Genomic DNA, 13,202 nt, shown 5'->3' with positions numbered 1-13,202 from the left:
ATTATCTAGAGCTTAATACTGGTACTGTTCGAAACTTTTTATATGTATTTAATCCTTTGTTTTTTAGAATGAGGAAAACATTCAAATAATTTTTCTAAGTTTGAACTCTTTAAACATAAATGCCTAATTCATTCATTCAGCAAATATTTATTAAGCATCTACTATGTATATACCAGGCATTATTTTAGCTTTGGGAGGTATAGAAATGAACAAGACGAAGATAGCTTTGCCTTCATGGAATTTACATTCTCTTGAGGAGATAAAAACTAATAAACTAATAATATGTCAGGTAGTGATAAATCTGCTGAAGAAAAAATGGAAGGTTATAAGACAATAGGGAGTGATAAAAGTACTATGTAGGTCTTGAACAGATTTAAGACTAAGCTGAGTGAGTTGTACATGTGTCTGCAGAAAGAGTGTGTGAGATGGAGAGAAACCATATGAAAACCCAAGGCAGGTCTGAAATTGGAGTTTTAGAATAAAAATGCCTTTAAAAAATAAATAAAACGCCAGATAGTAAATATTTCAGGCTTTGCGTGTTAAAAGGTCTTTGTTATAGCTACCAGACTCTGCCATTGTTGTGGAAAGCAGCCATGGACAATATGTAAATGAATGGACCTGGCTATGTTCCTATAAAACTTTATTTCCTGAGGCGGCAGAAGGCTGGATTTGGCTCTGTGGGGCCATAGTTGGCTTATAGACCTTGTAGATCATGGTAGGGACTTAAGATTTTGTTCTAAGGGTGAGAGAGTTTTGAGCAATAAATTACTCCTAATGTGTGTTTATAATTTTTTAAAGGTGGTACTTCAATCTTCAACATCCTAGAGAAAGATTGGAATGGCTTTCAGAACCTGTGTTTATACTATTTCATTATTTGCTGTATTCATATAACAAGCTTTTGTGGAACCTGTATTATGTGACATAATTGTGTTGAGAATTAAATTATTAATAAGATGCCTCCCTGCTTTCACTAGACCCTAAATTCCTAGATTTATCTTGGTAATCCATAAAGAGTACCTAGTACTGTATCTGGTGCATAGTAAGTACTTGAAGGAATGAGTATATTCCTCAAAGAGTTTGTAGTATGTTGGGAAAGGTGGACATAAATAAATAGTTGCAGTATAGCTTAATAGAGATACAAATGAAGAGTTATGGAAGAGGAGAGATACCAAATCCATATAGGAGAAAGGAAGAGAAGATAAATTCAGTTTTGGGGGGTGAGATTAAGTTCCTCTGGGATTTCTGGGTGAAGATGTTTGAGAAGCAGTTAGGCATTAGGGTTCTGGGATGTGAGAGAGAGAGAGCTAGACTAGGCATCAACATTTAGAAATTATTCAAGTGTAGCAGGTAGTTAATGCTATTAGAAAATAATTTTTGAAATCTCAAAAACTAATGCTTTCTTTTTTTCTTGCTTGGCAGAACTTTAAAAATTTGTATTCTGCTTTCCCCCAGTACAGACAAGTGCTGCATTGGAAATCTTTGTACAAGCCTCTCTCTTTCCAGTGTGATATACAGAAGAGGGGTTGTGGGGTCAAAGGGCATGTGCTTTCAACATTTGGATAGTTCCTGCCAAATTGCCCTCTTAAAAAAAAAAAAATGATACTAATTTACACTTCCACTGTGAAAGGGCACAAGATTACTCATTTACCCACTCCTCCCAGTACTGAATGTTTGCCAACCTGATGGGCAGATAATGCCGTGGCGTTGTGTTAGTAGGTAGACCAAGAATTTTTCATGTTTACTGGACATTTGCATTTCTTGGCCTGTAAATTCTGTGTTCCTGTTCTTTGGCCTTTTTTCTCTTGTGTTTGATTTTTTCTTACTCATTTTTGGAAGGCATCATATCTTTGCCTTCTCCACAGGCTCTTTCCTCATTTCTTGTTTTATTTTTCTCTGTAACTGCCATCTGACATACTATTTGTTTATTTTTTTATTGCCTGTCCCTCCCCGTACCATTAGAATGTAAGAATCAGGAGGGCAGGGATTTTGTCATTTGTTCATTCTAGTGTTTCCAGCACCTAGGACAGTGTCTGGCATATAGTAGGCACTCCCTAATTAATTGTTCAATGAATGAATGAATGGAGTGACTAATAACCTTTTTTTAAAATAAATTTATTTATTTTTTATTTATTTATTTTTGGCTGTGCTGGGTCTTCGTTGCTGCATGTGGACTTTCTTTATTTGCGGCGAGTGGGGGCTACTCTTCGTTGTGGTGCACGGGCTTCTCATTGCGGTCGCTTCTCTTGTTGCGGAGTATGGGCTCTAGGCGTGCAGGCTTCAGTAGTTGTGGCGCACGGGCTCTAGAGCGCAGACTCAGTAGTTGTGGTGCATGGGCTTAGTTGCTCCATGGCATGTGGGATCTTCCCGGGCCAGGGCTCGAACCTGTGTTCTCTGAATTGGCAGGCAGATTCTTAACCACTGTACCACCAGGGAAGCCCGAATAATAACCTTTTATCTGTTATTTGTTTTTCAAATATTTTTTCCATGTTTGCACTTGCACTTTTCCTTTGTTTATGGTGAGTTTGATCATATAGAAAGTTTTAATTTATATGATGTCAAATCTATCACTTTTTTCACACGAGGCTTTTGAAGTCTACATTTTGCCTACCTCCCCTCCCCCTTTTTAAACCCTGTGTTCCCTTCATTCACTTCTCCCACCTCCCACTCCCCTCCTCTGGCCAACCATCAGTCTGCTGTCTGTATCTATGAGCTTGTTTTGTTTTGTTTTTTTTAAGATTCCACATATAAGAGAGATCATATGGTCTTTGTCTTTCTATGTCTGACATAATTCACTTAGCACATTGCTCTTGAGGTCCATCCATATTGTCACAAATGGCAAGATTTTATTCTTTTTTATGGCTGAATAATATTCCATTATATATACCTACCATAATTTCTTTATCTATTCATCCATTGATGAACATTGTTTCTTTACCTTGGCTATTGTAAACAATGCTGCAGTGAACATGGGTGTGCATATATCTTTTCAAGTTAGTGTTTTTGTTTTCTTCAGATAAATACCTAAAAGTGGAATTGCTGCATCATATAGTTCTATTTTTAATTTTTTGAAGAACCCGCATACTGTTTTCCATAGTGGCTGCATCAATTTACGTTCCCACCAACAATGTACCAGGGTTCCCTTTTCTCCACGTTCTTGTTATTTCTTGTCTTTTTGATAATAGCCATTCTAACAAGTGTGAGGTGATATCTCATTATGGTTTTGCTTTGCATTTCCCTGATGATTAGTGATGTTGAGCATCTTTTCATGCACCTGTTGGCCATCTGTATTTCTTCTTTGGAAAAATATCTGTTCAGATCTTCTGCCCAATTAATCTGATTTTTTTTGTCTTTTTTTTTTCTTGCTGTTGAGTTGTACATACAGATTTAGATCATAGAATAAAGGAAAGTCAGTGAAAAGCTGAGAAGGAAGGAATGAGCAGGCACATAAAAGAAGTAGGAATGAGTAGTATCCTAGAAGTCAAAGGAAAAGAGTTTTAAAAGGGAGGCAGTAAACTTTTGATTAAATATGGTGAATGGATCCATTCATAGTAAAATATTATAAAAGACATAGGACACAAGGACAAAGAGAATGAGAGTAGAGACTAATTTTAGAAATATAAAATGATCAGTTGAGTGGTAAGAGATTTTGGAGGATGGGAAGTAAATTCTTAATGAATATGAGGTTTTCTTTTGAGGTGATGAAAATGTTTTGGAACTAGATGAAGTTGGTGCTTCCATATTATCGTGAATATACTAAATGCCACTGAATTGTTCACTTTAAAATTAATACACTATGTGAATTTAACCTCAGTTTTTAAAAACAAGACCACATACTGAGGTATATGAAATTTAAGAACACCAGGGATAAAGAAAAGATTCTGAAAATTGCCAGAGAGAAACAAAGGATCTCATACTGTATTATTAATCATAATAAAATTATAACATAGCAACAAATAAATCCTGAAATCATAATGGCTTAATTCAACAAACATTACTTTTCATTTATGCTACATGTCCATGGTGAGGGAGAACACTGCTCTATATTGTTACTCAGGAATCTAGGCTAATGTGAACACATGGTTTCTAGAGTGGGGGGAGAACAAGTGTAGAAAAATCCTACTGTACTCTCTTTTAAATGCTTCGGCCCTGGCTAGAACCAGTCACATGGACCTTCCTGAGTGCTAGGGACTTGGATTGTGCAGTCTTCTCAGGTGCCCAGAAAGGACAGGCAAACCAGGCGTTGCTGAGCACAAGAAGCTTCTACAGTGCATAATGAGGAACAAGAGTCAGACTAGCATTAGACTCACCTTCCAGTATGAAGCTAGAAGATAGTGGAACAATGTTTTAAAAATTCTGAAGGAAAATTACGTCCTATAGAATTATATATCTGTCAAACCAGTCAAATGTTAGTAGAACACTAACATTTTCAGAGGAACAAAGTTACAAAACATTTACCTTCTATCCACCCCTTATCAGGAAATTATCAGAGGATATATTACATTAAAACAAGGGAATAAAACAGGAAGATGAAGATTTGGAATCTCGGGGCAGGCAGGGGATCTTGTACAGGATACAGCTCAGACTGGAGCAGAAGATTAAAGGGCCGGGAGACGGGAGAGACAGGGATATATAATGTGATAGACTGCCTGATATGTTTGAGGATATTGAGAGTTTTATGGTTCTATAAGAACTTGGGCTGTGTTTGAGATATATTTTTAAAAATTAGCAAAACAAAGGAGGGCATTGTAAGTTCCCAAAATAGTAAATGTTGTACAAGGAAAGAAATATAATTATCGCATATTACATGACTCAGGTATAGGTAATAGTCATAAATACTGATTACAGATGGACAAAATGTAACTCTTATGAGGATGATAATAGGATATGAGAGCATAATCATCTGTAAGAGATTGTCAGTAAATAATGCCTAAAATGGAAAAATTAAGAAATAGCAATGTATTATTTAGAAATATAAATGTAAATACCAGAAGAAATGGCTAAAAGTTAAAAGTTGTTGTTTGTAGGAAGTGATTTTTCAAGAATGGAATGGAGTAGGACAGAGGATGGGTAAGACAGCTTATGTTACATATCTTGTAGGGTTAATGCTTTTTAAAATCATCTAAATTTATTACTTCGACTTCCTGTTTTTCAAAGAGGCAGGAGCAAACAGTGCCACATGCTGCAAAGAGCCTATGTTAAATGAAAATTAAGAAAAGGAACCATGGGCTTTGTCAGATAGGTTATAGTGATCTTGGGACCGTTTCAGTGGTTCAGTAATGGGTGTAGACCAAGTTACAGTGGGTTGAGGGATAGAAGAATAGAAAAATTATTTCACATACTGCAAAGTGTAAAATGAAGGAGACCAACTGACATATAGGATCAGATAATGGTGTATACAGAATAGATATATTATCCTCCTGACTGAAAGGCAGAATATGAAAATCCAACCTTAAATAAATTATAAATAAACTACATTATACATTTGCAGAGAATCCCCCATAAAACAAAAGCAAAATTTTTTTTTAAATTTCTTTCAATAATTAGCTCTTCTAAAATTATTCATTTTACTGAAACATGTCATATAGGCATCTCTTCTAAATTGTGTCAATAGGGAAAAGTAAACTGTTGGTATAATATAATTTGTATTACTTCTTTATTTAAATGAAATACCTTCTCAGAATTCCTTTATTTCAACTTAATATCCTTGATTTAAAGAGGGTTGCTTTGTTTGTTCTGAGTCCTTTTTTAAAAGTTCAAGGCTTTTAAAATAAGGTGAAAGCTAATGAAAACTGAAGGCAGTTCAGTTCCCTTACCCTCGGATTTCTGCATTAACCTGATTCGTCTAGTATCGTTCCAGTTCTCTTAGTTCCCCTTCCAGGTTCAAGTTTTTGTTCAAGCCTAGTCATGGGAGTAATGTTATCATCTTTAAATTTGGTCATGGAATGTGTTACACTGCCCAGCTCAGGGAAGTGCTTGCTACTCAGTTTGGGCTTCGATAGTAACGTTTATTTTCTTTGGCAGAGAAGCTGATCGTCGAGGGGCATCTAACCAAAGTGGTAGAAGAAACAAAGCTTTCAAAAGGTTCGTTTTCTGTGGGTTTCTGTGGCATTTTTCTGTGGGTTTTGACAACTCTTTTGGATAATGAAGGTTAGTATACATTTCCAAGGTCATAGTACTTTAATCATCAATTTATGTCTTATAGCTCACAAAATGGCAATCCAGTAACAATATCAGATAATAGTATAAAATAGTTGGAGTTCTGTTTTAAGAAGGATATGTTCAACAGAAAGTTTCTTTTTAAATGGGTATATATGTATGGGTTTTTTTTTTAATGCTTGGAATAGGTTTCGTTAGGTATTAAAGATTTGTTGCAATCTCTCTGTCTCACTTCCAGCATTATTTTCAGCTTTGATCTCAAAATTTTAATCAAACGCAATGTAAATCTTTTTTGAAACAGGTGAAAAATGCTTGCAGTTCCATTTTGTTGGTTATCATACCTTTAATAGTCCTTATGATATTTAATATTATCTTAATTGTTAGCATTTCAATTTGACTTAAACAAAGTGATTATGTAGAACCTTATATTTTTTAATGAACAGTCCTGTAATTGCTTGAAGTAATTTATTCTGCTGATTCTTTTCTGTTACAATTGTCAGGCTTAGAGAAGAAAAGTGAGTTTTAAAGCATCATATTGTCAAGTCACTTTTATGTATAGGGAAATTGTGCAAATAAATTTAGTGGGATATGCTCATTATTCATTCTAGGACTTTCATCAGAACATACCAGTATAAAATTTAAAACTAAATTGACAGTCATTTTGGTTAGCTAAAGCAATGAGCGATAAAAGTTTGCAGTACTCCATTTCATTACATTTTGTTTTATGAAAGTAACTGGATCCATTTGGCTTTTAAAAATATTTAAAAGGATAGTGTTATTTCATATATCTGGTGGCTTCCATTTGGAATTTTGTGCATGGCAGATGCCATATTTGGAGAAAGAATGCATAAAATATGCATCACTAATATTGTTCTGGCAAACAGGCATTGAGTTTCAGAACAGTGAACTATTTTTAGTACGTATGGCAATTTATTTCATCTTATTAAAGTGAGATGAGAACAGATTTTAAAATAGCTTTTACTTCACCACCTAAATACCTATTTAGATTAGTTGGTTAAATAGCCAGGACTTTGATGTAGAAGTAGAGCCTTAGAAAAAAATCAGTGCTTCTTATAATTAAAAGTATCTTGCTACCCAAGTGCTTCTATAGTGCTTCTATATTTCCTTGAAATTATGTGATGTCATTATTGAAAAAGAAAATCTTATGATTTCCTTTTGAAATCTGGCTATAAAATATGTATTGAAAGTTTTAAAGAACATGCTTTTTGACCTAGCAATTTCACTTCTAAGTTTTTATCTTTAGGAACAAATAGGACAAATGTGCAAGGGCATTTGTTTGTGTTGTTTTAAAGGCAAAAAAAGGAAAACATAAGTGTCCAATAATAAGGGCATTTATTAAATAAATTATGGCAAGTAAGTCCATGCAAGTGAATAGAATACATCCTTTAAGAATGATAATACAGGGACTTACCTGGTGGCGCAGTGGGTGGGAATCTGCCTGCCAATGCAGGGGACACAGGTTCGAGCCCTGGTCCGGGAAGATCCCACATGCTGCGGAGCAACTAAGCCAGTGCACCACAACTACTGAAGCCTACGTGCTCTAGGCCCCACATGCCAAAACTACTGAGCCCACGTGCTGCAACTACTAAAGCCCGCGCGCCTAGAGCCCGTGCTCCGCAACAAGAGAAGCCACCGTAATGAGAAGCCCACGCACCACAAGGAAGAGTAGCCCCCGCTCGCCACAACTAGAGAAAGCCTGCACACAGCAACAAAGACCCAACGCAGCCCCCCCAAAAAAGAATGATAATACAGGGAATTCCCTGGTGGTCCAGTGGTAAGGACTCGGAGCTTTCACTGACCGGGCCCGGGTTTGATCCCTGGGCAGGGAACTAAGATCCTGCAAGCTGTGCAGCGTGGCCAAAAAATGAATGATAATACAGATGTTTTATATACCCAGAGATATTTCTATCAGCAGTCAACATTTTACTGGTATTTCCCACAGATAGCATGCAGAGGTACACTAATCCTTGTGACAAACTAGTTGGCTGAAATAAATTACATTTTAAATGCTTTATATCTGGCTATAAAGTATTTTCTTTTGGGTTTGGCTGGATTGTTTTATTTTTAAAATGCTTTCATTGCTGATGTTTTTAATGGAATTATATTTAAAACTGATTTTAAATATCAGTTGTTGGAAATTGCCAATTCAGCTGTTACAAGTCTTGGTAGTATTTCCTTCAGGTATTTCACCTAATGAAAAATGTAATCATAAGTTGCATATGCCTTCTTAAGTCCTAACTCAACTTGCAGTTTACAGTAGATTTCAAGGTGGAAGTAGAAAGAATACAGAGTAGGTCAAACAGTAGCTTTTTTTTTTTTTTTTTTTTTGTGGTACGCGGGCCTCTCATTGCTGTGGCCTCTCCCGTTGCGGAGCGCAGGCTCAGCGGCCATGGCTCACGGGCCTAGCCGCTCCGCGGCATGTGGGATCTTCCCGGACCAGGGCACAAACCCGTGTCCTCTGCATCAGCAGGTGGACTCTCAGCCACTGCGCCACCAGGGAAGCCCCAAACAGTAGCTTTTAATTCTAGGTTCTACCAGTAACTAGCTATGTGCCCTCAGGCAACTTACTTTAGCTCTTTAAACCTGTTTCCTCATTTGTAAAATGGGATTGACAGTATATAACTTAGAGGATTTTGTGGGAATTTAATGAAATATTGCTTATAAAGCAGGAAGCACTGGTCCGTTGTCCAACAAATGTTAGGTCTCCTTTTTTTCCCCTTGATCCTTGACCTTGCTTTCTTTGCAAATAATGGTTCCAGTGCTGTAGGAAGTGGTCTGTGTTTGTGTTGCCCATCCGTCGTTATGTCTGCTTGAAGATATAGTGAAAATATTCACCTTATTGTAGACTTGCCAGTTTGGGAACAGTTTTGGTATTGATGTGGGTAGCCATTCCTCCATTTACTTCTATATACTATTGGTATGCATTTTAATGATTAAATACTGCACAGAAAATCAGCTAGTAATGACTTTTAATACTGGGAAGTTGGGTGCTGCTTCGTAGCTGAAAAGTAGATGTTTTGAACAGTAGAGACTCTACCACTCATTTGTTGTGTCCTGTGTTTCATCTTGAATAGATTTTGTTTGCCTCCATTTGATAACTCTAGTACCAGGACACAACAGTGGTGAACCATGACTTGACTTGCTAAAAGCTTGCCTTCTTACTCAAAGTAAAATTGTGTCTCTAATGGTCCTCTTTTTAGCGCACCTACTATGTACTGTGCACTGTTCTATGCAATGGGATTATAGCAGTTAACAAAACAAAAATTCCTGCACTCATGGAGCTTATATTCTAGTAAGATCTTAATGGAAGATAGTCCCACCTCTAAGGCAATTTTACCTTCCTGGCTACTACTCCAAATAGGAAATAAAAGTTCCTTCTAAGCCAGAAGAATACTTCTGAAAATACGTTCCTCTTGGTTTACCTCTATATCTTGATCATAAAATTGCCAAGAATGTTAAAATTAGGAAAGAGTCATTTTTGTCTTTTCCTTTTTGTTCCCACAGTGGTTTCGTTTCTTTCTATATATAGACAAGATGTGTTAGCCTGCCTTATTTGAGACTGTAACTTAGTGATCAAAACTAGTACATTCAGAAATGTCTGACTATAGTACACTATGAATGCACCAGAGGTCACAGATTAGATTCCCATGGACCTCAGTAATCAGTGACTTCACTTCTAATCTAAACTCACTGTCTCTCCCCAGTTGGCCTTTGAGAAAGGAAGCAAAAGGCTTCTTGTAATCCATCACTCATTTCACAAGTGAAGCCATAAGTTCTAATGTATTCTTATATGGAATAGCCATAACAAGTTATATTTTAATATTAATTATTTTGACAGTATTGGTTTTAGATATGTTTCTGACTGCTTCTAAAATGAAAAATATCTCTTGATTTAGTTGATTATGAAAACAATATATGTTCACTATAATTTTTCAAACAATGTATAACAATTGTGAAGTTAGAAAATAAATGTTCATCCCTGCCTTCAGAAATGACCATGGTATCTCTGTTGTAGATCCTTCTAGACTTGAATGAATATATACAACAAAAAATTCATAGCTAAGTGTATAGCTATTTTCAGTCTAAAGGGGATCATCTTTGTACATGGCTTAACAGACTTTACTTTTACTTAATAGTAGTGAATATATATTGGACATTTTCCATTCCATAATGAACAATGTTGCAATGAACGTCCTTATGTATATATACTATATGTTGCCTATTATTTCCTTAGGAAAAGTACTAGAAGTGGGTGTACACATTTAAATTTTTGATACAGATTACCACAAACAGTATAGTTAAGTGCGTAACATTATAAAAAGTGATGATATGTTTAGTGAATTTATAATCTCACTAAGGAAACAAGATATATGTATACACAGAGAATGATATAAAATAGAACATGATTAATTATAAAACCCTATGTCCCAGAGAAGATAAATAAAAAGGAGCAACATGCTGGAGAAATGAAGACTTCCTTAGATGTGATGGAGCTTAAGCTATATCTTAATATAGCTTGACTAGGCCAAGTAGTGAGAATGGTCCTTGAGTTTAAGGAAATATCAACTCAAGCAAAGAATTTCAGGCCTGTGGTTCAGGTACAGTAATACTTTCTTTAGATATAAAAGGCTGTTAATTTTCTTGTTTTAAATGTTACTTTATAAAAGACAATGGTGATTTTTTTAAAAAGAGTTTTTATCATGAGTATAAATATTACTAAGGCAACCTAACTAGTGTTTTTATATAATAGAATCCTTTTCTTTCCTCATCTTCATACAGTATCCACATTGTCCTGGGAATTTTGCTATATTTGTTGCAGGTCTCTGAATACTTTAGCAAAGCTTGCTTCATTTTTGTTTCCAGTTGGCCAGTGGACAGCCTTGAACAAAAACCCCAGCCCTCCTCTGCACAGGAATCATGATCCACATTATAATTTAATATGAGCTACGTGTAATAACCAGCATTCCATTTTGGACTAGAGTGGTGAAGAAGTAAGAGATTCAGTGACCTCAGTTAATTTTAAAAGTATTTTGCATACCAGTAGATTTAGAGCACTCATAGCCTGAAGCAGTTTTATTGATATAAGCTATTTAATTATAAAGAGATTCTACTTTTATTTATTTATTTATTTATTTATTTATTTATTTTCTTCTTAGAGAACCAGGCAAGAGCAAAGGAATCTGATTTATCAGATACTCTGAGTCCAAGCAAGGAGAAAAGTAGTGACGACACTACAGGTGAGTTTTAACCTAATATTTATAAATCTGTAGCTGTTATTGTTACCTACCAAGCAGTTTAGGTATGCAGGTTAGTGTGGGTGGAGATCTCAAAGTTTGTGTTTGGGGGAAAAAGCAATACTTCTATTTATCAAGTCACTCCCTTGAATCTTGGATAAATTTAAAAACTACTTTCAATGATGCAAATACAATAGCTGTATAAATTTCAGTTTTTTATTTTGATAATGATAGCTTGCTAATAGAGTTTACTGTTTATAACTATCTTTTCTCCCCCCTCTGTAGACGCCCAAATGGATGAGCAAGACCTAAATGAACCCTTTGCTAAAGTGTCCCTATTAAAAGGTATTTTAACTTGTTTTTAAGACATTTTAAACCAGGGCATCAGATTCACCCTTTGCCACAAAATCATGTATTATATGATGTTTTAAGCTTTAGTTAAAACTAAGTTTTAACTTAAAAGATTAAGATAGGTTCTCTAAAGTAGCAGGAACTAAAATTTAAAATGTTGATGTTGGTGCCAGTGCTTTAAAGAAAAACATTTAAATTGTAAAATAGTTTATATCAATCAAAGTTATATGAAGGCAAGGCAATAAGTGGTAGAATGTGAAATGCAGCTGTGGTTTTTTTGTGTTTACCTTGATGTCTCTGATAGAAACTCATTACGACTTTTAATGTAAACTAAAAATAGATTAAAAATATTAACTTTCTTGAAAGAACTACCCGTTTGCTCTGTTATCATATGGTAGCAGTTGTAAATTTCCTCATTTTCTGGCCCTCCTCATTCTCCAGTAAATATCCCCAGGTTCTTAGGACTCTTCTAGAAATTTTGGGTTGGACTAAGATGAGCAGTGCATATAATAAATTATCTCACTTGTGTCACTTCTAAATAAGAAGTACATTTATTTGATATTTACTTGTTTAGAATGAAATGGGTAGGAATTAAATTAGCATTTATAAAAGTGTTTTTAAAATAAAGTGCCTGGGGATGGCTTATTGATAAATCTGTGATTGTCATCATTTAGTCTCCTTTTTTTTTTGCAATCATGACAACAGCTGCTACACCAAAGATTCACTTTTAAGTGTTTTGGTCCATTTCTCATTTAGAGAAAATTGTTTTTTTTTTTTTTTTTTACATCTTTATTGGAGTATAATTGCTTTACAATGTTGTGTTAATTTCTGCTGTACAACAAAGTGAATCAGCTATATATGTATACATATACCCCCATATCCCCTCCCTCTCCCACCCTGCATTTAGTCTCTTTTATAATTGCCTTATTATACACAAGAAAAGTTGACATATAAGTTCAGCTCACTAGGTTACGCATTTTAGTAGCAGTGGACCAATACCAGGCAACTCTCGGAAATTAGCAGCAAAAGCAGCCTGTGGAGGTTTCTTTGTATAGAAATGCCTTTGCTTCTGGCTGGGCTATTAAGGGAACTCCCAGTACAGACCCTAAGTTTTGGATTATATAAGGAAGCCTTAGTTTCACCCTGCATGATCCTGCTGCTCTCCTACTTGTATAATGATTGGGATTGGGGTTGGTTAACCAAGAGATTACCCAGATGCTCTCGAATTCCTTAGTCTGGGCATCATGGCCTTCTCTTTTCTCCCCCATGGATACTGAAGCTGACATGGCTCTTTGAGCCACCTTTGACTGAATTCCCGTACCAAGGGAAGCCCTGAGGATTACTGGCCCGGGCAACCAACTGCCAACCTGTTTTTAAGTATGATAATAGTTTCCAGTATTCTTACCGATCCGCACTCTTCTCAGGTGACCTTTGGTGTTT

At 35.7% G+C, this 13,202-nt stretch overlaps 1 protein-coding gene across 15 annotated transcripts in view; it reads left to right on the top strand.

Moving 5' to 3' along the window:
• Nucleotides 1-13,202, top strand: part of SLMAP (sarcolemma associated protein) — a 153,598-nt gene that overhangs the window by 113,388 nt on the left and 27,008 nt on the right. For all 15 annotated transcript variants that reach the window (XM_081247441.1, XM_081247439.1, XM_081247437.1 and 12 more), the window contains 3 exons: nucleotides 6,022-6,081; nucleotides 11,334-11,414; nucleotides 11,697-11,756. In XM_081247441.1, the coding sequence (XP_081103567.1) occupies nucleotides 6,022-6,081; nucleotides 11,334-11,414; nucleotides 11,697-11,756 (201 nt within the window). The remainder of the gene's footprint in view (nucleotides 1-6,021; nucleotides 6,082-11,333; nucleotides 11,415-11,696; nucleotides 11,757-13,202) is intronic.

This window comes from Mesoplodon bidens, assembly GCF_964165515.1.
Source record: "Mesoplodon bidens genome assembly, chromosome: 10".
Taxonomy (NCBI): domain Eukaryota; kingdom Metazoa; phylum Chordata; class Mammalia; order Artiodactyla; family Ziphiidae; genus Mesoplodon; species Mesoplodon bidens.
The sequence above is the reverse complement of the archived record's forward strand: the minus strand, read 5'-3'. Positions and strand labels throughout refer to the sequence as shown.